This window comes from Orcinus orca, chromosome 3, assembly GCF_937001465.1.
Source record: "Orcinus orca chromosome 3, mOrcOrc1.1, whole genome shotgun sequence".
NCBI lineage: Eukaryota > Metazoa > Chordata > Mammalia > Artiodactyla > Delphinidae > Orcinus > Orcinus orca.
The window spans coordinates 130,049,917-130,073,840 of NC_064561.1; the positions used below are offsets into that span (position 1 = coordinate 130,049,917).

A 23,924-nucleotide genomic window follows, 5' to 3' on the forward strand; every position below is an offset into this window, starting at 1 on the left:
TGGGAAGACAATATCAGTCTATCCAGAGCTAGTACATAACATTCTGTATATACGTATATAATATACAGTCAAAATCTCAAAGGAGCTTTTCAATAACTGGACATAATTTTAAGGTTCATGTGTTTGAAATTGCCCCCACATATTTGGGAAACAGTGGTAGCCTCATCATACCAGATAAACTTAATGTAAAACTATATTAATCACAGGAAGAAACAAGTAGATCAGGGAACAATAAAAACTGATGTTTCAATTGTACAAGGAAGATTTTAAACATATAGTACTGGCTGGCACAAATAGAATCCATCTGGAAGTTAAGAATCCTATCTCATACAACATACAAAAAGTTTACTGGGCTCCCCTGGTGGCGCAGTGGTTGGGAGTTCGCCTGCCAATGCAGGGGACACGGGTTCGTGCCCCGGTCCGGGAAGATCCCACATGCCGCAGAGCAGCTGGGCCCGTGAGCCATGGCCGCTGAGCCTGCGCGTCCGGAGCCTGTGCTCCGCAACGGGAGAGGCCACAACAGTGAGAGGCCTGCGTACCGCAAAAAAAAAAAAAAAAAAAAAAAAAAAGTTTACTGAGGGTTTGTAGACCTAAGCAGGAAAAATTTAGAAATTTAAGAGATGGTAATGGTTTGGGGGTGATGTTGACCTTAACACCAAAAATCCAAAAGCAACTACAGAAAAAATAGTTTTGATAATATAAAAATTTAAAGTGTCTGCATGGCAAAAGATACAGCATAAACAGATTTAGGGCAAACGACAAACTGAGAAAGCCTTACAAATTGATAAATAAGCGGACAACAAAAATTGATTCAACTACTCATAAGAAGTATAAATTAAAACAGCAAACAAAATAGGATATTTTTTGCCAAACTCACAGAAATTAAAGAGAATGATTACCTTCAGTTCTGGCAAGGATGCAGAGAAAACCAGAACTTTTGTACATTTATTGCTGATGACACTGAGAAAGTCAGCTGGCTGTACCTGCCAGAACTTAGAACACACTCTTTGGAGAACCCAGGGTACATAAAGAAAGGCATGGGATATAATGACATTTAAACAGCATTGTCTGTAGGAGCAAAGACAAAAAACAATCTGAACAGGGGAATAGTTAATTACATTATAGTATATCCATACTATGGACTATAATGCCCAAATACAGGTAAGGCTTGTCCATGTTGAAAGAATTGCTAAGTATATAGAATGATCTCATTTTTTTAATACCCCCACTATAATAATTTACATGCAGGTCTATACTCATAGAAGGCATGACTGGCTACATCCCAAACTCCTGATATCCTTCAGGTGGATGGGATTGAGACGTAGGAGAGTAAGAGGGGGTGGGTAAATAAACGTTTTTAGATACTTATTTGTTTTGAGGATTGTTTTATTTTCTTAACCAATAAAGAAAAGGCAAACTAGGTTTTGAATATAAATTAAAATTCTTATTTTTCCAAGTGAAAAAGCTGATACTAGTTTAAGTTGATAATATAAGAAAGTGGTATGAGTAGATTACTTAGAATTATAGCAGCAACCACCAGAGGAAATAGAAATCGGGGGAATTGGGAATGAGGTGGTACTTTTCCTTACATAGAACTAGGCAGCCAATTCTCTTAAGATGACTGGGCTTACATACAGTATGACATAAAGTAAGTAAGGATTGTAAATGCCCTCAAGAGCTTAGTATTTATTTGAAGTAAAGCCAGGTACATAAAACAAGAACCAAGAAGAATCAATTGTGTATATTAATTGGGTCTCCAGGTAATTGAAAGCAGTTTTTTTACTATCCCCCTACTGAACCTTTAAAACAACCTGTGGGAAGCAGCCACATTCAAATGAGTTAAGGTTTAAGTAAAAAGGACTACAACTTTATTAAAAGTAAATAAATGTAACATATAATATGTACAGATGGCACATGGTGCCAATTTTATTTGCAGATTTTATAGTATTCCAAAGTTCACAAATTACACCTTTGCCACAGCCTTGGCTAAATCTTGAACTAGTGCAGAATTCAGCTGTGCTAGAATGCTGATCTTAGCATGCTTAGACGTAGCATACTTGTTCTTGATAGTCTGGAAGAGAAAAGCATAGTAATTAATGAAGGAAAAGAGGAAAACATCGTAAGAACCAACGATACACATATACACTTAAAAATCAACTCCTTAAAAGCAAGCTATGAATTTACAGGCAAAAAATCTTAATGACTGGACTTCCCTGGTGACACAGTGGTTAGGAGTCCACCTGCCAATGCAGGGGACAAAGGTTTGAGCCCTGGTCGGCGAAGATCCCACATGCCGCGGAGCAATTAAGCCCGTGCGCTGTAACTACTGAGCCTGAGCTCTCGACCCCGAGAGCCACAACTACTGAGCATGAGTGCCACAACTACTAAGGCCCGTGCACCTAAAGCCTGTGTTCTGTGACGAAAGAAGCCACCGCAATAAGAAGCCTGCGCACCGCAACAAAGAGTATCCCCCACTCAGCGCAACAAGAGAAAGCCTGAGCGCAGCAACGAAGACCCAACGCAGCCATAAATAAATAAATAAATTTACTAAAAAAAAAAAAAACTTAAATGATTTTCCACTTTTCCCAACACCATACAGTACCACTGACTCACCATATGCTTTGTAAGCCCACGATTCACTATGATTATATTCTTAGCCAGGTGTTGCATAACAAGAAGAAGGGATTCTTCAGTGTATGACAGGTAATGCTGTAGAGTTGGTGTCTAAGACAACAAAAGTTAATGTTGAAAATGCTCATCACCAATGATTTTCATAAACTTCTAGATGTTATTCAAAACTAGGGTAGGGAAGTAGATACTGTATGACTGATTATAATCAAAATTTAAGACAAGCTTAAGACCCCTTCTTCCCCAAATACCCTTCTTTCATGGCTTCTCTAGGATCCTGTGCTCCAACCTAATTACACTTTTGTAATTGCTGACTTGCCCACCCCAAAGCTAGACTCCAAGTTCTTTGGAGCTGACTTTCTCATTCATAATTCTATTTCTAGGGCCTAGAGTATCACACGGCATATAGGAAAAATACTTGTTGAATCAACGAATACGAACGAACTTCTAGTATGTCATTTGACCTGCTTGAGCTTCTCCATCTGTAAGGAGTAGCAGCTGCTCTGCCTTTCTCAAAGGGGTATTAGATAGATGAGATTAGGCAGTGAAACGGAAGCATTCTATGGAGATATCACAAACAAGATATTTTAAATCATTCCCTCAGTAGATGCCATATTTAAGAACCATCTGAACTGTCCTTTAATGACAACAGTTCTGTATGCTGTAAATATTATAATTTAAAAGCTCAGGGTAACCGCAGTTTGTGGGACAGAGCTTACCCATTCACCATTATCAAGAATTTTCAGTGCTAAGCAAAAAGCTCCCGCTGCAATCTGAGAAGGAGGAAAGTGCACCATATCGTAGTCCAACATAGTTAGTTCCATCAGATATTTGGCCAAAGTATGTAGCTCAACATCAACCTGGAATAAAACCCACAGGTTCTGTCAAGAGAATTCTGCATTGGCAGTAACTGGTAATGCCCATAACTAACTACGGATGTTTGCCTACAAACTCTCAAATGCAATTGCCCGTGAAAGGCTTTAATAATAATATTAACATACAGCCTGATTGGAAATAAATACCAACTTTATCCCTTCCTCATGTAGTTAGGTATAAATACAAGGCACTTGAATTAGATCTCATTGGCCAGCAGTATTCCCTAATGTACCATACCAAAGGTTTCAAGAAATCTGTACCTCTCCAATCTTAGATGCTCTCCGAAGGAAATGCAGGGGTAGAGGGCGACCCAGACTAAAATTTAAAGCTCTTAGAATCTTCATTTCCATCTGTCTGATTTGGTACTTAGTGTAGGTGTTGTCAGTCACAAAGGCAAAGTCACCAATTTCTGGAGGGTACATTTCCTCGTATTTGCTTGCAATAAACATGGCAGTGACACCAACCAGCTGCAGCATCTTCTTGGGCACACAATTATCCTGCAATGGGAATTTCAACTGGATCAATAAGTAATACATATTTGAAAAAGGAGGCACAGAATTGTGAAGGAGTGGTGGGAAAGACACTCTCACAACGGAATCTCCATTAGTGACACCCCATGCCTCAAGACAGAGTTTAGCTGAAAAAGTCTGTTTCTTATGACTCAGCTAGGACCCTGGAAGGGAGAACCCTCAGTTGGTGAATCATGCTCACCTGCATGAACCGATCAATAATGGAAACAGTCATGTACATGGTCTCCTGGAGCAACCTGAATTTCATTTGAACCTGCACTAGCCAGTCAATTAGGATGGCTCTCATGTTTCCAGTGACTTCACGACCCAGTAGGTATTTTGGTCTGACTGCTTGCTCTTCCTGCAAAAGAAATGCTGATTATCCTAAGAAGCAAGACTCCACATGACATTTCTGACCAGAAATAGTCACCTCAAAATAGCTCTGGAACATTTAGAATCTCTAAAATGTTCTTAACTCAGTTATTCATTTGGTCACTGCAAACAGCGCTACCACTGAGAAACAAAGAAAGCAAACATTAAACAGGACAGTGTGACAGGTTTTCATATTGGCAAATCTTACTATGTCCAATTCACCATCACTACTACTGGCCCACACCCTTTCCCTGCTTCTTCCCAAATAAGGATACCATACTACCTATCACCTCAGATCTTTTCACTTAAGACTCTAAAACCCACAGCCTGAGCTTTATGAAGTAGAAAATATAGCAGCACCTTCCAGATTAGCTGGAACCAATATGCTACCACTCCTACTCCAGGGTTTAAACCCCCCAAACACCATAGGTAACAAAAGTCAACCATCAAAATCCAGCACACACATCTGCTAAACCAATTCCTCCAAAGTTAGAACACAAACTTTAAAGACAAGGGAGAAAAGAAATCCACAGCAGAAGGCTGGTCCTGGCAAGGAACCAGGACAATCCTGTAGAAAATGGAGATGCCCAAAAGAACCAGGCAAGAGCCTGAAGATGTTAATGATGCCACTAGAACACAACGCGTTATAAACAAGCAACTGGGTAAATTTGGTAACTGTATAGCTTATGTTGTTAACATACAGAATGCTTCCTTGTTTGGGGGGGAAAAGGGCAAAGGACACTAACAGAAAGTTTCAGAAATAGGATGAAATGGAAGAAAACCAAAACCTTTAGCTTTTGAGTATACTCCTCTTGTACACAAAGAACAATTTCCCTGATATCACATGCTCATAAGCAACACTGACCCAAAATGCCTTTTTTTGGCTATAGTTTTTCAGCATCTTCTCCATTACCATGTACCTCCTGCCTGTTACGCTCCTTAAACCCAGAATTTGGGACTCACTCACTCCTAACTGTGATAGATATAAAATACCTTTCAATCTGTGGACTTTCCTTTAGGAAGAGCCACGGTAGTATCCACTCTCACTTTGAATTTTCCCTGTTCAAAATGGCAAATAGAGACTTCATTGGGAATTTCCTGGCCGTCCAGTGGTTAGGACTTTCACTGACAGGCCTGGGGTTCAATCCCTGGTCAGGGAACTAAGATCCCACAAGCCATGCATGCAACCCCCGCCCCCACCAAAAAAAAAAAAATTACATTGGCTTACTTTGGGACTTTCTATTTTTCCACGAAGAATTTCAAAGTGGAACCTACTGTTAAGAAATGCTGCTCATATCTTGCTTAAATTGTTGTGAACTGTTAATGGAAAATCTCTTTAATAAAGCTAGATGCAGTTTAGAAAAAACAAAGGTTTCATATTACTGACCTCAAGTTGTCTCAGATAAGCATAGATATCTTTTACATATTCACTACAAAGGTTTGGATCCGCTCCATCTTCTGCATCCACATCATTCACTGCAAGAATTACATCAGAGAAAGCCTGGCACAGATACTCTTCCGCAGGGGCACAGCCAGATGTTTCCATGGGGCTTGGAGAGGGAGTATCAACCTGGAAACAGAATGGACTTTTTGAAATAATAGCAAAGAGGAGCATACAATCTGGGAATGAAGGTCAGATTATTGGTACCAATTCAAGAGACTATCTGCTGAACAGAAATACAATTCATTTACCTTTACAAATTTATTCAATTTGTCTTCAGGAAGTGAGTAATATGAAAGATGAAATGCCAACTTAGACTGAATCAGTTTAGAGTCAGAATGCTAACAGGTAAAATAGAGAGGAAGCAAGTTCACATCTAGACTTTCCTCCAAAGGAAACTGATAAGTAACGCATTTGTTTAGCAATGTCATGTAAAGTTAATCCAAGTGAATGACAAGTTAGTCTTTAGTAACATGGCCTGCTTCCCACTGCACAGGAGAACACAAGTCCTGTCCCGACTACTAAGGATTTTATTTATTTATTTTTGGCTGTGTTGGGTCTTTGTTGCTGCAAGCAGGCTTTCTCTAGTTGCGGGAGTGGGGTCTCCTCTTCATTGAGTTGCGCAGGCTTCTCATTGCGGTGGCTTCTCTTGTTGCAGAGCATGGGCTCTAGGCACACGGGCTTCAGTAGTGTGGCACGCAGGTTCAATAGTTGTGGCTCGCGGGTTCTAGAGCGCAGGCTCAGTAGTTGTGGCACACGGGCCTAGTTGCTCTGTGGCATCTTCCCAGACCAGGGCTCGAACCCGGGTCCCCTGCATTGGCAGGCAGATTCTTAACCACTGCGCCACAAGGGAAGCCCTCAAACTACTAAGGATTAACTGACTTTGTTATCATGAACCATTTTCTTCAAGCTCCATTTACCCCGTTGTCCAAACATTTATTGAGCACTTCTTCTTTTTTTTTTTTTTTGCAGTACGCGGGTCTCTCACTGTTGTGGCCTCTCCCGTTGTGGAGCACAGGTTCCGGACGCACAGCCTCAGTGGCCATGGCTCACGGGCCCAGCCGCTCCGCGGCATGTGGGATCTTCCCGGACCGGGGCACGAACCCGTGTCCCCTGCATCGGCAGGCGGACTCTGAACCACTGTGCCACCAGGTAAGCCCTATTGAGCACTTTCTTAAGCTCTATGCTAGGCACTAGCTTTATGGTGTCCTCAAGGGGCTTTGAATTTAGAAGAAATAAGTAAATGAAGTAAAGAGATTGATTCTCGGAACAAATCCTAGAGGTGCGGGAAGTTAGGGTAGGGTTGGGAAAGTTAGGGAAAGCTTTAGGTGTTGATGATTGAGCTGTTTTGAAGGATGAGAAGGTTATCAGTTAAAAGAAAGGGGGTGGGAGGGCTTCCCTGGTGGCGCAGTGGTTCAGAGTCCGCCTGCCGATGCAGGGGACCCGGGTTCGAGCCCTGGTCTGGGAAGATCCCACATGCCGTGGAGCAGCTGGGCCCGTGAGCCATGGCCACTGAGCCTGCGCACCGCAAAAACAAAACAAAACAAAACTAACAAACAAAAAGAGTGTGGGAAAGTGAAGGCAAGAATCAGTATGGGACTTTGACGGAAAGCTCAGGTCTTTTGGTATGGCCAGTTAAAGACTGCGCATGCTACAGGTTTCTGTGATATGTCCAGAAGGACAATACTAAAGCCATAGCCTCACATCCCTTTCCCTTAGATATAGACAGCTAGGCTGAATAACTTTAACCGATCATTTTCCCAACCAGCTTTAATGAAGTTTTAAAAATTAGAACTTAAGAATGCAGTTCATTGCTGGTCAGGGAACTAGATCCCACATGCATGCTGCAACTAAGAGTTCGCATGCCACAACTAAGGAGCCCAAGTACCGCAACTAAGGAGCCAGCAAGCCACAACTAAGACCTGGCACAACCAAATAAATATTGAAGAAAAAAAAATGCAGTTCACTGAAGTGTCAGGAAAGCAGCCTCTTCTAGATGGTGTATATTTTCTTCACAGGAGTAGATACATTTACATACCTGATATTTAATAAAATGTTCTTGGTTTTTGAGGCTGTTAACTCATCTTCTTACCTTCTCTGAATAGCTCCATTTTCTGCTTTACATCCTTATATAAATTCCAATGTTACAGATTTATTATTATTTGGTGACCACATTATGGAGTAAAAAAAAAAAAGGGCTTCCCTGGTGGCGCAGTGGTTGAGAGTCCGCCTGCCGATGCGATGCAGGGGACACGGGTTCGTGCCCCGGTCCGGGAAGATCCCACATGCCGCGGAGCGGCTGGGCCCGTGAGCCATGGACGCTGAGCCTGCGCGTCCGGTTGCTCCGCAACGGGAGGGAGAGGCCACAACAGTGAGAGGCCCGCGTACCGCAAAAAAAAAAAAAAAAAAGGACTCAAGAGAACAATCTGTGTTTCAGTCAATAAATTCTGGCCAGAGATGGCTTGTACCCAAAGACAGCAAAATCTTTAGTCCAGGCAGCTACTACTCAGTACGGTAAACAAAGGAGGGGTAGTATAACAAAGCAATTAAAAGCATAGATTCTGAAGCCAGATAGCCTGGGTTTGAATCCAATTATGTGCCACTGATGAGATATGACCCTAGAAAAGATACTTAATACTTCTCTATGCCGTTATCTAAAAGTAGAGGTAATAATACCAGCGCATTAAGAGAGTGTAAGATTATGTGAGCTAATGCATGTAAAGTGCTTAGCAGAGCCTACCTCCTGCTAAGCACTCTATACATGTCACTATTTTTCCTATTTAGTCAAATGCTATGCCATGCATTAATAAAACGAAGGGAAAAGAAACAATCAACAGGCTCTAAAATATTACAGTTAAGTTTACCAAAATAGGCTCAGGGGGAAGTTTCTCTTCTTTAACAGGCTCGGTTTCCGGCTCTGGTTCTGGCTCCAGATCCAGCTCCGGCTGGGGCTCCGGCACAGGTACAGGAGCCTTTTCCAGAGGTTTTGGTAGTTTTTTAGCAATAACTTTTCCAGCAGCTAAAGTTTTTGCTTCCTGTGGATGAAAAGGAGAGAATGGAATGTTTCTCCATCACAGGTTACAGTTGGAAGGCAGACTCTTACAGAGCAGTTGAATCAGGAAGAGTTACCTTTTTCAGGGGCAATTTGGCCTGTGGCTGTTCACTGACTTTGTTACCGATGTCTCCAAGGGCTGTTCTTGGCCTCAGCCCGGGCTTAGAGGCTGCAACAGTGGCCACAGGCACGCGCTTTGCGCCTGCCATACTGACTTTCGCCTTATTTTCAGCATTAATTTTCGTGTTCTGTAAGAAGCAAGACCACTTTGAGAGCTGGCTCGGCCAAGTTAGAGTAAATCAACGGTTAAAGCGGGGGCAAAACAGAGGCTCTCAGGAGGAATGCCGACTGTAAATGGGTTCCCAGGGGAAACCTGCGTTCCAGGGTCTACGCTAAAGCTGTTAACAAGCCAGATTCCTCCCCGAACCTGTTCTTTCACCTATTGAGGGATTGCCTGCTCAGTCCCCGCCTGACCTAAAATACCATGAATTTACATTTGAAAGGAAATCGAAAAAGCCTTAATTGCAGGAAGCTTTCCTGTGGGGAGGGGGTTATGCAGTCGGTGGGAGCTCGCTCAGGGGTCCTCCGTCACCATTTACAAAAGGTTTCGCGTCTACCCGCCATCTGTCCCCTCCCCCCCCACTTTATCCAAGCCCCATCCACTTCTTTCTCACCTTCCTCTCTCCGTCTGTCCGCGCCCCAAACTCTCCCACCATTTTAGGGGCCCACCGACCGCCATCCTCCCCCCAAATCTGTCCCGGTCCACTCCTGCCAGGGGAACTCCAGCAGGCGAGATAGGGAGAGGAGACGCAGCGAGCCAGGAGAGCCGCGTTTGTTCACCGTCCCTAGCAGCTCACCCTGGTGATCCGGAGCGCCATGGCTTCCTCTGCACCAGGCAGCAGCTCAGTGGGGAGAAGCAGAGCACGGGAGCCCCAGACCAGCCGGGGACCTTGAACCCACCGCAGGCCAGCAGCCGTTCCTCCGCAGCACGCCGGGAGGAATCTGGCCCCGCTTGAGGTTTAAACCCCGCACCGCTCCCTCCCTATTGGCTTGTTCGTGGCACTCGCTCGCTTCCCATTGGCGGCGGCCGGTTCCTCCTAGAATGCGTTTCCAGGGCGATCCCGCGAAAAAGTTCGGGCGGGGGTGGGGCCATACCATCACGTAGTCTGGCTCGGCGCCTGCGCCCTCAAGCAGCTACTGTTGTCACCTGGAGAGGGGTGATCACCGCCCACCTGGAGAGGCGAAGCTGTGCGACGCCATGGTTAGCAGCGGTGCCTTGGAAAAGAGAGTAGAGCCGCTGGTTTGACGTCAGAGGAAGTTATGGCTTTAGTCCTACTTATTGTTAAACACACTTTCCTCTTCTGCAGTGGCATGTAGCAGGAAAAGCTTTTGTATATACATTCTTTCATTTGATCATTCTGGCAGCACTCTGGGTTGGAGAAACTGAAGCTCAGAGAGGCTTTGGGTGACTTTCTCAGGATCACAAATTAGTAACAGGGGACTAAACTTAGATTTCTTTAGATCCATGACGTTTCCACAACGGTAATTGTCTCTTAAGAATATTGCCAGCCTCTTAAACGTGCCAGATTACTTCAATCAAATTTTTTCCCAAAGCCAATCTTTTTGTTTTACTTTTAATTTGAAAATAATTTCAAACTTAGAAAAGTTGCAAACAAAAATATTACAAGGAACACACGTATACCCTTTACCCAGATTCAAATATCCTTAACCTTTTACCCCATTTGCTTTATCATTTACTTAATCTCTTTCTCATATATAGATCTATCCGTGTATAACTGTATATAGACATTTTCTTCCTGAAAACTTTGAGGGTAAGTTATGTTATCATGGCCCCTTATCCCTCAATTCTTCAGTGTGTATTTCCTAAGTAAAAGGGATGTTCTTTTAACATAATCACACCACAGGTATCAACTTCATAAATTTACTTTATCACAACATTGTATTCAACCTAGTGTGTATTCCAGTTTTGTCAGTTGACCTAATAATGTCCTTCTTAGCATTTTCTTTTCTCCAGTACAGGATCCAGCTAGGGTCAATGTCGCATGTAGCCTCCTTTAGTCTGGAACAGATCCTGCAGCTTTTCTTTGTCTTTTATAACACTGATGGTTTTGAAGAATACAGTACTCCATGCCACTTTTTAGAAAATAGAACTTTCTTATTTCTGCGTTTGTCTAATTGTTCCTTGTGATTTACATCAGGTTATATACTCTTGGCTGTTATGCCACGTAGGTGACATCATATTCTTCTTAGGGGATCAACTCTGCAGACACATTGTGTTCACCTGTTCCCCATAAGTGAGATTAATTTTGATCACTTGGCCAAGCTGCTACCCGCTTTCTCCAGTGAACATTTAGTTGTTTGTTTCTGACAACGAATAAAGTGTCTGTGGGGAGACACTTTAAGACTGTGCTTCTCATCAAACTTCCCCCTAGATTTCACCTCCCCTCACAGCAGCACTTGCTTAGGAACTGTTGACACTGTTGTCCCAATGCCATGGGCTCTCTCGAACTAGCTGAAGCTGATAAAAAGCCATACACGTTGAATGACCCTAAATTGCCAGGCCTTTAGCAGACCTAAGTGAAGACCACTTCCTGACCATTGCTCAGTGGAACTTCTTTTAACACAGTAGTTCTCAACTGGGGAACATTTTGTCCCAAGGGTGGAGAGGCATTTGGCATTTCTGGTTGTCACGACTGGGAAGGTGCTACTGGCATCTAGTGGGTAGAAACCAGAGATGTTTCTAAACATCGTACAGTGCACAAGACAGCCCCTACACCCTCTAAACACACACACACACACACACACACACACACACATAATTATCCAGCCCCAAATGTCAGTAGTCTGGTAGTGCTAAGCTTGAGAAATCTTGCCAACTATGTACATACCTATAACTCATTTCTTCTTCTTTTTTTAAAATATTTATTTATTTGGCTGTGCCAGGTCTTAGTTGTGGCGTGTGGGATTTAGTTTCCTGACCAGGGATTGAACCTGCGGCCCCTGCATTGGGAGCATGGAGTCTTAGCCACTGGACCACCAGGGAAGTCCACCTATGACTTTCCCCCTATGATTTCTATTCAGAATGTTAACTTTTGATGCATAATTAACACAAGTTTCATGGATCATCTCCTTTCTTTATAACACTTAGAAACTTGACTTTTCTTCTCGGTGAACTACTCAGTGTTCTCAACCATGGCCCAGTTAGTAGTGCCAACTGCATACCAGGTGATGTTCTAGGTGCTAGGAATACAGCTCTGAACAAAACAGATGAGATCCCTGCTCTCATTAAGCATATATTCCAATAGGACAGAGACTAAATAAGTAAGTAAAGTAGGAAAAATATCAGATAGTACTAAGTGCTAGGCAGAGAATAAAAAGAAAGTGATGCAAATAGAGTGATTTGGTAGCTGACTTAGACTTGGTGGTCAGGGATGGTCTGAGAAGTTGACATTTAAGCTGAGGTTTAAATGACAAGAAGGAAAACATTCCAGATAAAGGAAATAGTCTGTGACAAGCCAATGATAGTGTTGACCTAAAATAAATAGACTTCCAGTTATTTCTCCAGCAAAAATGGGTTTATTCAGGATCAACAAAGAATTGCAATTTGGGATCTGTACCCTTGGCAAGCCATGCAAGTCCCATGCCACAAGGAGAGGACTCTTATAGAGAGGGGAAAAGCAGTTGGGAGGACTATAGTAAACAGAGTCCTTTGGAGGAATTGAGAATTTGAAATATAGTGGCTTTTTATTGGCTGAGCTCTTGCTAGGTAAGAAGAGGAAGTCTCTCTTTTTCTTGTTGGGCTCTGCCAAAGTCACAGGGCATGAAAGCTCCCCTTTCTGACCTCCCATTCTATTTTAATTGAGCTTTCTGTTTATTAATTTTTGTAATAGGAATGAGCTTGTCATGTTCAGAAAAGCTGGTGTGGCTAGAGTATGGGGGGAGGAGGGGAGTAGAGATGAGATTAAAGAAATTGGAAAGGGTAAAATTACACAAGGCCTTGTAAACCAAGCTATGATAAGTGCAGTGGAAGGCTTTGGAGGGTTTTAAGTCAAGGTGTGGCATAATCTATCTTTCTGAAAGATTACTGTAGTCACTGTGGAGAGAATACACATAGGTGGGGAGGAGACAGAGGGGGAAGCAGGAGGAGAAGAGAAGCAGGGGAGCCACTAAGAGGCTACTGTAGCAGGCCAGGCAAAAGATGATGGCTTTGATGGTACTAGTAGTGGTAGACAGAATGGGATAGATTCTGGATATATTTTAGAGGTAGACTTGCTGGGTCTTAATGGTTTACATGTTTGGAGTGAGAGAAAAGGGGTCAAGGATGACTCAGGTTTTGACTTGAGTAAATGAAACAGAACACTAACAGATGAACAGCTTTTAGGGAGTAGCAGGACATTTGGAAATGCCTAGAGATATACAAGGGGAGAGGTCTACTAGGCTGAGGCCAGGGTGGGAGCTAAAGCCTCCTTTGCTGAGATAGTATTTAAACTCTGATGCAGATGAGGTCATCTAAAGAAGGAATGTAAAGAAGAGTAGATGCCCAGGAGCAAGCCCCAGGGCCCTCCATTTTAAAGACTGAACAGAGAGGGAGAGGCCCTCTCTGTTAGGACGTTAGGAAAATTGGACAAGAACACCAAAGAGGTAGGAGACCAAATAGTGGTGTCTCAGAAAAGAGAAGGCAGTGTTTCTCAGAGGGAGTAGTGGTTTAACATGGCAGATTAAATATACATATTTATCTTTGTTTCTTCCTGAAGGCAGTAAAGGAATTTTTTTTTAATGCATAAACTCCCAAAGATGGGTGAGAAGACAATAATGACACCACTTTAGAAGTAGGAAACACATTGAAGAGTATTAATGGAAATACCAGACCAAGAAAGTTGGAAGCTAAGCTGGCAATGGAAAGTAAAGAAGCAAACTGATTCATGCTGTAGACACCAGCAGTCTTGGGTATTGGAGGCACCAGGAGTCTGTGAAACTGGTGGTGTAGGTAGAGCTGAAAACAGGATTGCTTGATTTCCTCCTGCACTTAGGAGTGCAGTGAGAGTGCAGCATCTTCTTGGTCCTGGCAGATGATTAGAGGTTTATGTTCGGGAGATGCTGAACTAATGGAACTCTGGATTTCAGACACCAGGCAAGCTGAGCGGGGATGAAGTGAAATTCTTCATCCCAATGGTGAGACCCAGTTCCCTCTTCCACTCAGTCCCCTAAAATGCAGGCAGCTGGACTTATAACCTCCTAAGTGAGATAAAAGCATGCCTCTCTGAGAAATGGACCAGCCCAAGAGAAAAGTCTTAAAAATACAGACGGTTAGGAAGGTTTACCAATGAAATGGATGGATCATGTTTAAAGTGACACTCACCGCCAAAACATTCTTGAGGGAAAAAAACGGAACTGGAAGAATCAGACTCGCTGACTTCAGACTATACAACAAAGCTACAGTAATCAAGACAATACGGTACTGGCACAAAAACAGAAATATAGCTCAATGGTACAGGATAGAAATCACAGAGATAAACCCATGCACCTATGGTCAACTAATCTATGACAAAGGAGGCAAGGATATACAATGGAGAAGACTGTCTCTTCAATAAGTGGTGCTGGGGAAACTAGGCAGCTACATGTAAAAGAATGAAATTAGAACACTCCCTAACACCATACACAAAAATAAACTCAAAATGGATTAAAGACCTAAATGTAAGACTGGACACTATAAAACTCTTAGAGGAAAACATAGGAAGAACACTCTTTGACAAAAATCACAAGATCTTTTTTGACCCACCTCCTAGAGTAATGGAAATAAAAACAAAAATAAACAAACAGGACCTAATGAAACTTAAAAGCTTTTGCACAGCAAAGGAAATCATAAACAAGATGAAAAGACAACCCTCAGAATGGGAGAAAATATTTGCAAGGAAGCAACGGACAAAGGATTAATCTCCAAAATATATAAAGAGCTCATGCAGCTCAATATTAAAAAAACAAACAACCCAATCAAAAAATGGGCAGAAGACCTAAATAGATATTTCTCCAAAGAAGACATACAGATGGCCAAGAGGCACATGAAAAGCTGCTCAACATCACTAATTATTAGAGAAATGCAAATCAAAACTACAATGAGGTGTCACCTCACATCAGTCAGAATGGCCATCATCAGAAAATCTACAAACAACAAATGCTGGAGAAGGTGTGGAGAAAAGGGAAACCTCTTGCACTGTTGGTGGGAATGTACATTGATATAGCCACCATGGAGAACAGTAAGGAGGTTCCTTAAAAAATTAAAAATAGAATTACCATATGACCCAGCAATCCCACTACTGGGCATATACCCAGAGAAAACCATAGTTCAAAAAGACACATGCACCCCAATGTTCATTGCAACACTATTTACAATAACCAGGTCATGGAAGCAACCTAGATGCCCATTAATAGATGAATGGATAAAGAAGAAGTGGTACATATATACAATGGAATATTACTCAGCCATAAAAAGAAACGAAAGTGAGCTATTTGTAATGAGGTGGATAGACCTAGAATCTGTCAAACAGAGTGAAGTAAGTCAGAAAGAAAAAGACAAATACTGTATGCTAACACATATATATGGAATTTAAGAAAAAAAAATGTCATGAAGAACCTAGGGGTAAGACAGGAATAAAGACACAGACCTACTGGAGAAGGACTTGAGGATATGGGGAGGGGGAAGGGTGAGCTGTGACAGGGCGAGAGAGAGTCATGGACATATACACACTAACAAACGTAAGGTAGATAGCTAGTGGGAAGCAGCCGCATGGCACAGGGATATCGGCTCGGTGCTTTGTGACCGCCTGGAGGGGTGGGATGGGGAGGGTGGGAGGGAGGGAGGCGCAAGGGGGAAGAGATATGGGAGCATATGTGTATGTACAACTGATTCGCTTTGTTATAAAGCAGAAACTAACACACCATTATAAAGCAATTATACCCCAATAAAGATGTTAAAAAAAAACATAATGGAAAAGAATATGAAAAAGAATGTATATATATAGATAGATATGAATACATGTGAGCATAAATATATATATATATACCTGAATCACTTTGCTGTACAGCAGAAATTAACACAACATTGTAAATTAACTCTACTTCAATAAAATAAATTTAAAAAAAATAAAAAAAAGAAGATATGGTACATATCTGAGTAATGGAATATTAGTCAGCCATAAAAAAGGGACGAAATTGGGTCATTTGTAGAGATGTGGACCTAGATACTGTCACACAGACTGAAGTAAGTCAGAAAGAGAAAAACAAATATCGTATACAAGCACATATATGTGGAATCTAGAAAAATGGTACAGATGAACTGATTTGCAAGGCAGAAATAGAGACACAGATGTAGAGAACAAACGTATGGACACTTGAACTGATTTGGTACAGATGAACTGATTTGCAAGGCAGGAATAGAGACACAGATGTAGAGAACAAATGTATGGACACCAAGGGGGGGAAGGGGGGGTGGGATGAATTGGAGATTGGGATTGACATATATACACTAATATGTATAAGACAGATAACTGATAAAAAAAATAAAGTGACACTCACCATTTGACGTACTTGTACACTGACAAAGAGCTTCTTATCAATGTTTTTAATTTCTTACTCTTAAGTGTTAACAGCCAGCCAAGGAGCACTGGACATTTCAGGAAATCCTCCAACTTAAAAGAAAGAGACCTAACAAACAAATATAAAAAGAAACTCCAGGGGACTTCCTTGGTGGCACAGTGGTTAAGAGTCTGCCTGCCAATGCAGGGGACACGGTTTTGAGCCCTGGTCCGGGAAGATCTCACATGGTTCGGAGCAACTAAGCCCATGCTCCTCAACAGGGGAAGACACCGCAATGAGAAACCTGTGTACCACAACGAAGATTAGCCCCTGCTCGCTGCAGGTAGAGAAAGCCCTCACGCAGCAACGAAGAACAGACAATTCAAGGAGAAGAAAGCTAAGAAATAAACATAAAAGTTATTTATATCATCAGAGAAAGAAAAGGTAATAATGCATCCACAAGCAAGTTTTAGAAAGAGCTCTTGGAAATTAAAAATATGATAACAAACATTAAATATTCAATAGCAGGTTTGTAAAAGAAAATCAAGAAAATTTCCCAGAAAAAAGGGCAAGAAGACAAAGAGATGAACTATAGAAAAGATTAAGAAATTTAGAGGATTATTCCACAAGGTCTGACATACAACAAATAGCAGAGTTCTAGAGAAAAGGACAAGAGAAAATGCAAAGAGTAAGTTATTAAAGAAATAATACAAGAAAACTTCCCAGGACTAAAGGACATGAGTTTTATAAATCCATGTCTGAGTGCCTTGCACAATAAGTGAACCAAAGACTCATCTCATGGCACTGTGCTGGTGTATAACATTTAGAATAAAGGGAAGACCCTAAAAGGAAACAAAATCAGATACCATACGAAGGATCTAGAATCAGAATGGAATGAGACTTTCAAAAGCAATGTCGAAAGCTACAAGATTCTGTGGGAAAATGATTTTCAATCCATAGTTCTGCACCCAGCCAAACCATGAAACGGTCATGAGGTAGAATAAAGGCATTTTTAGATTTGCAAATTCTGAAATTATCTCCCATGTACCCTTTCTTAGGAAGTTATTGGAGTGTGTATTCTCCTAACAAAGACAGAAATTTAAAAAGAGGAAGAGGAATTCCCTAGTGTCCAGTGATTAGGACTCTGTGCTTCCACTGCAGGGGGCATAGATTTGATCCCTGGATCCTTGGTTGGGGAACTAAGATACTGCATGCTGTGCTGTGCAGCCAAAAAAAAAAAAAAAAAAGGAAGATGTGGGATCAAAAAAACAGTAATTCCAACACAGGAGAAAGGCAAAAGAAATTCCCAAGACTTTAGGTGATCTTAGGCTGACACTTTTTAGTTGGCCTGAGGAGCAGTCAGTACACGTTGGAATAGAATAATAAGGAAGGTGGGTTCTAAGTGGGACATCTCCAAGCAAAAAAATGAAATTGATAACTTACTTGAGGTATTTGAATGTACTGAGAAGAGATTTACACTTCTGGTGGAGTTGGAGATTAATGAGCGATAGGTACAGAAAAACTAGGCAAATCAAAATAAGCAAGGCACTATTAAATCTGGAACAAACTAGCTGTTAAAAGAAAAATTGGAAATCTAATCATAATACGGTACTTAGGGCACTTTGGTAAATCATATGGTCATAAAATAATTAAAACACTGAATACTGATTTAACCCCAAATTAGGGTTCAATTATATTGGAACGGTGGGGGGGGTTGTGTTTGAATGTGCATGTGTGCTGATAGTATAAAAGAGCTAAAAACCCTCATCTTCCATTGTTAGAAGTGAGTGGGTAATGTTTCAAACTGTATAACAGCTACCAAAAAAATAGCAATAGAAGAAATTTATTGAGAATTATGACTGTAAACAGCAAATCACACAGTTAAAAGAATAGAAAATGATTCTTTTTAGAGAGCAGGAATGGGAGACAGGGGCGTGTTGATTTTGTTATAAGTTTAAAAGAACTATTTGACTTTTTTTTTTTTTTTGCGGTACACGGGCCTCTCACTGCTGTGGCCTCTCCCGTTGCGGAGCACAGGTTCTGGACGTGCAGGCCCAGCGGCCATGGCTCACGGGCCCAGCCGCTCCGCGGCATGTGGGATCTTCCAGGACCGGGGCACGAACCTGACGTGTCCCCTGCATCGGCAGGCGGACTCTCAACCACTGCGCCATCAGGGAAGCCCTGCTTTTACATATTTTTATATGCTCAGTAACTATTGCCTTCTTGTGAGGGCAGAGACCATATCAGACCTCTTTGTATCATCCACCCGGCTTTGTACACTTCAGGCATTTAATGCATCTGTTGCCTTTAACAAAAATGGTTCCCACAGATTAATTTAGGACTGTTGCCTTCGGATGGTGATTAGGACTCTGCACTTTCACTGCAGGGGGCGCAGAACTAAGATCCCACATGCTGTGCGTTGTGGCCAAAAAAAAAAGGACTATAGCCTTGATTGCATAGGACTGCAAGGGCTTGATCACCTTATATTCACTGGATCTAAACCCTATCATTTTAAGTCAGAGAATAAGCAACTGGCCCTTAGACCACAGGTATGGGGGAGAGTCTGACTCCTAGGCCAGCCAGTGTCCAGCCCACTATATCAATTTTAGTCTTTCATGTTAGGCATTCCTATCCTGCTCCTATGGAAAATCAAGGCAACCGACAATAGGAAACCCTACTTGAAATAAGGCATTTGAAGAGTATAAGTCACTGTAACTTACCTGATGATTTTTAAAGAGCTAGAAAATGAAACCCCATATGATTACCTAACAGGTCTGTGGTTAACTTTTCCTTCCTTCCCCCCTCCCTTCCTTCCTTCCTTCCTTCCTCCTTCCCTCCCTCTCTTTATTTTGGTTGTGCCGGGTCTTAGTATGACAGGCAGGCTCCTTAGTTGAGGCTCCCGGGCTCCTTTGTTGTGGCATGCAAACTCTTAGTTGAGGCATGCATGTGGGATCTAGTTCCCGGACCAGGGGTGGAACCTGGGCCCCCTGCATTGGGAGCGCGGAGTCTTAAGCACTGCGCCACCAAGGGAAGCCCCATGTGGTTAACCTGTAACCTGGTATTCAAATATCTTCAATGCCCTGCTCCTAACCTTCGTAATCATAGGCCTACTAACTCCACACCCACACCCGAAAGCCATGATTGTGCAAAACTGAACTACTGATGGGTATACGCACTTTACTCCAGAGGAAATTAATCCCCTTGCCTTCTATTTCCAACCCCACTGGTCTCTTTGATCTATCAAATGCCACCTCCTTTGTGAAGCCTCACCCTCTTCCCTTCAGCTATAAGTAACTTCTCCATTTTCTGAACTTTGCCACTCCCTTACGGCACCAAATCTCTCTAAATCTTGAATTATAGTTACATACATCTTATCTTCCCTACTGTAATAAGCATAGTGAAGGCAGAGTTTGTGTCTGATTTTTTACCTTAAACAGCGAGCTTATGGGTAAGAGGCAATGAACATGCTGCTTAGTCTACCCAAGTCCCCATCCTCTCTCATTTAGGCTTGGGCAAAAGCCTTCTAACTCTTCCTTGGATTCTACTAGGCTCTTCTATCATGATCCTTTTGAAACACATCAGCGCGAGTCAGTTCCTTACTCAAAGCCCTTCACAGACTTTCCATGTCCTCACTACACCACTTGACTAATTTTGCTGCTATCACACTGGTCTTCTTGCTTCTCTTCTATCATGCTAACCACCTCCTGCCTCAAATGCCTTACATTTGATATTCTTTCAGGATAGAATAGTGGCTATTAATAGAATACAGGACTTCCCCGGTGGCGCAGTGGTTAAGAATCCTCCTGACGACGCAGGAGACACGAGTTCGAGCCCTGGTCTGGGAAGGTCCCACTTGCCGCAGAGCAACTAAGCTCATGCACCACAACTACTGAGCTTGAGCTCTAGAGCCCGCGAGCCACAACTACTGAGCCCACGTGCCACAACTACTGAACCCATGTGCCTAGAGCCCATGCTCCACAATGAGAAGCCACCGCATGAGAAGCCCGTGCACCGCCATGAAGAGTAGCCCCGACTCGCCACCACTAGAGAAAGCCCGCATGCAGCAACAAAGGCCCAATGAGCCAAAAATAAATAAATAAATGAATAATAAATTTATTAAAAAAAATAGAATACAGTCTAAGATACTAGGTACCATTTGCTTCCTTACTCAAATCAGGTTGTCTTCCCCCATAGAGATCCTTTTTGGCCATTCTCTAGCACCCCTGTTAAGGGTGAAACCAGAGTGCCTGGTTTGGACAGTTGGCTTTACCACTTACTGGGTGTATGATCTGGGGGCAAGTTAACCTTTTTCTTCCTCAGTTTCCTCATCAGTAAAATGGGGATAATAATTACACATATTGATTGCTTAGAACACTGCCTGCCTGGTACACAGCAAGGGTTCAATAAGTTATTGCTTTTCCTCATAGTGCTCATCACAATCTGACATTTTTACATATTAGTCTGCGTCCTACACTTGAAAGTAAGCTCCTTTAGGGCAGGACTGTTTTATTGGTGATTTTATCCCTAGCTCCTAGAGCAGTGTCTTGCTATAAAGAACTTCAATGCATTTTGTTGAGTATGAATGGATTTATTCAATGTTTAAAAAAAATACTGAATTGTATTATTTTCTTAAATAGGCTTTCCATAACTGTGTGAATATTAATATTGACAGATCTATGTATTGTACTTTGTTGCAGAGGAAACCTCCTTGGCCTTTAAATTCAAGTGGAAAATAGCCACAAAGAGGAACAATGTATCTGAAAAAAATCTAGTCCACTATACTGTGTTATTGAACTAGATCAGTTATAGCTAACTTATTATGTGATAATACCAGAGTACTAGGAGAAAAAATGGATAATTGTGTGCTTACCACACAGTAGCTTCGAATAATTACTAGCAAATTATAAAAGCACTTGAAAAAGAAAATGCAGAAGTTATACTTAAGATTTTGACAATTGTATACACCTGTGTAACCACCACTGTGCTCTAGATATAGAACACTTCCATCACTCCAAAAAGATCTCCCTGCCCTTTTTTTTTCTAACAAACTCCCAGTCTTTGCAAGGCAAACACGTGGCAGGCAAAATAACGACCCCCAGAAAGATGTCCTTGTCCTAATGCCCAGAACCTGTGAATATGAACATACCTGTGACTATATTACACGGCAAAAGGGACTTTGAGATAGGGGATTATCTGGTACCTGGGTGGGCCCAAAGTAATCACAAGAGTCCTTAAAAGTAGAAGAGGAAGACAGAAGAGTGAGTCAGAGAAAGGTGCTACAGTGGAAGGAGAGGCAGGAGAGATTTGAAGTATAAGAAGCACATGACCTACTCTTGCTGGCTTTGAGGATGGAGGAGAGGGGCCACAAGTGAGGATGGAGGAAAGGGGCCACAAGCCAAAAAATGCAGGTGGTCTCTAGAAGCTGGGAATACCAGCAAAGGAACAAGGACCTCAGTCACAATCATTAGGACTGAATTCAGCTAACAGCTCGAATGAGCAAGGAAATGGATTCTGAGAGCCTCCAGAAAGAAACGCAGCCCGGTGGCAACTTGATTTTAGCCCAGTGAGTCCCATACTGGACTTCTGACCTACAGAATCGTAAGATAATAAGTTTGTGTTAAGCCCTAAGCTTGTGGTAATTTGTTATGACAGCAATTGAAAATTAATGCTCTATTGAAAATTTCTGTGCTCTATCACTATAGAGTAGTCTTCTCTGTTTTTGTACTTTATATACATGGAACCATATAGTAGACCTCTTTTGTGGCTGGCTTCTTTCAATTATATGTATATATAAATATATATATAAATATATATATATAAAAATATATATATAGACACACACACACACACACACACACCCCCATATATATATATATATTTTTGTCGCACCCTGCGGCATGTAGGATCTTAGTTCCCCGACCAGGGATCGAATCCGTGCCCCCTGCATTGGGAACGAAGAGTCTTAACCACTGGACTGTCAGGGAAGCCCCTCACTTATAATGTTTTTGAGATTCACTTATATTGTTTGTAACAGTAATTTTTTAAAAACTGCTGAGTAAGTAGTCCATTGTAAATACACCATAACTTATCCATTCTCTCGATGATGGACATTTGGATTCTTTCCGGTTTTGGGGTCTCAAGAAGATGTACATTCTCGTACCACTCTTTTTATAGACATGTTTCCATTTCTCTTGGGTAAATACCCAGGAGTAGAACTGCTGGGTCACAGGAGAGCTGTATGCTTAACGTTAAAAGAAATGGCCAAACGGTTCTCCAAAGTGGCTGAAATTTCAAATTCCTACTGGCAGTTTGTGGGTTCCAGTTGCTCCGTATCCGTGAATTTGAGCAGATTGTATTCTCATTTTATGTATGAGGAAAAAAAAGATACCCAGAGAGGCTGATTTGCCTAAAGTCATATGGTTTGTATGAGCCAGAACCAGGACCCTGGTGCTCTCCATACTGGAGTTTACCTACTTTCCATCTGTACTCCCTCACCCTTCAGTGTTGCATTCTCTCTCATCTTGATAGTTGTCCATCACATTAGTTTAATTTTCTTGCTATTTTTATGCCTTCCAAGGGAAATGACAATTAAAAAAATGATGTAATATTTATTGCACCTATCTACTTAAAATTTTTTAACGTATAAAAATTACATTAAAACATCAATATGCAATTATTTTCCCACCACTCAAAAATTTTAATATGTATTGAAGATTCTGGACCAGAAAATGTGTAAAGAGAAGACAAGAAATATCAAAATAACTTATAACAAATTTCTAAAACCTCTCACATTTTAAATTTGTAAGACAAAAATATGATTTAAATACATGTTTGCCATTATGGTATAGATAAGAAAATAGTATCCATACTAAAATTAATTCATCCTACTTATCAAAATTCCTAGTATAAGAGTGAAAATACTCAGATGCTTATAAATAGGTATTCAAAAGTTTCTCTTGGTCAACATTCTTTGGTGTTCATAAAACTGCATATATTATTATGTATCTATTTATCATACAGTCTTTTCAGACTATACATTCAGTTTAAATTGTAAATTAAAAAATATAGATATTACTATAGAAAGTAGTTATAGAGTAAGTATTTTGATTTCATAGTGCCCAAGGGTTTATGAACAAGATTTACTTATTAAACTTTAAAATAACCACCTAATTCTTTGATATTTCTTCTACATCTACATGTTCCAGAAATTTAAAAAAAAGTTACATCTATAGGCAGAAAATTAACTCTGAGTTGACAATTATTTATGACTCTCTCCACTGGCTGTTCCACAACATATGAAAAGATGAAAAGCCTAGCATTGCTTGGATACCAGCTTAATAAGCAACTTGGAATGCCAGATGCATAACAAGAAATGGAATATTCTACTTTAGAGGAAGAAGACAAGAGTGAATAACATGAACACAACTTAGTCTAAGTTCTTTACCCTAATAAA

General features: G+C 41.4%; 1 protein-coding gene across 1 annotated transcript; it reads right to left on the reverse strand.

The window, feature by feature from the left end:
- Positions 1-1,839: 1,839 nt before the first annotated feature.
- On the reverse strand, positions 1,840-9,981 carry CCNB1 (cyclin B1). The gene is made up of 9 exons (XM_004270771.4): positions 9,736-9,981; positions 8,956-9,126; positions 8,691-8,861; positions 5,773-5,955; positions 4,216-4,374; positions 3,765-4,001; positions 3,348-3,488; positions 2,614-2,724; positions 1,840-2,071 (listed from the first exon to the last, which is right to left on the reverse strand). The coding sequence occupies exons 1-9, from the start codon at positions 9,754-9,756 to the stop codon at positions 1,964-1,966; spliced, it is 1,302 nt and encodes a 433-aa protein (XP_004270819.1). The 5' UTR covers positions 9,757-9,981; the 3' UTR covers positions 1,840-1,963.
- Between the last annotated feature and the right edge of the window lie 13,943 nt (positions 9,982-23,924).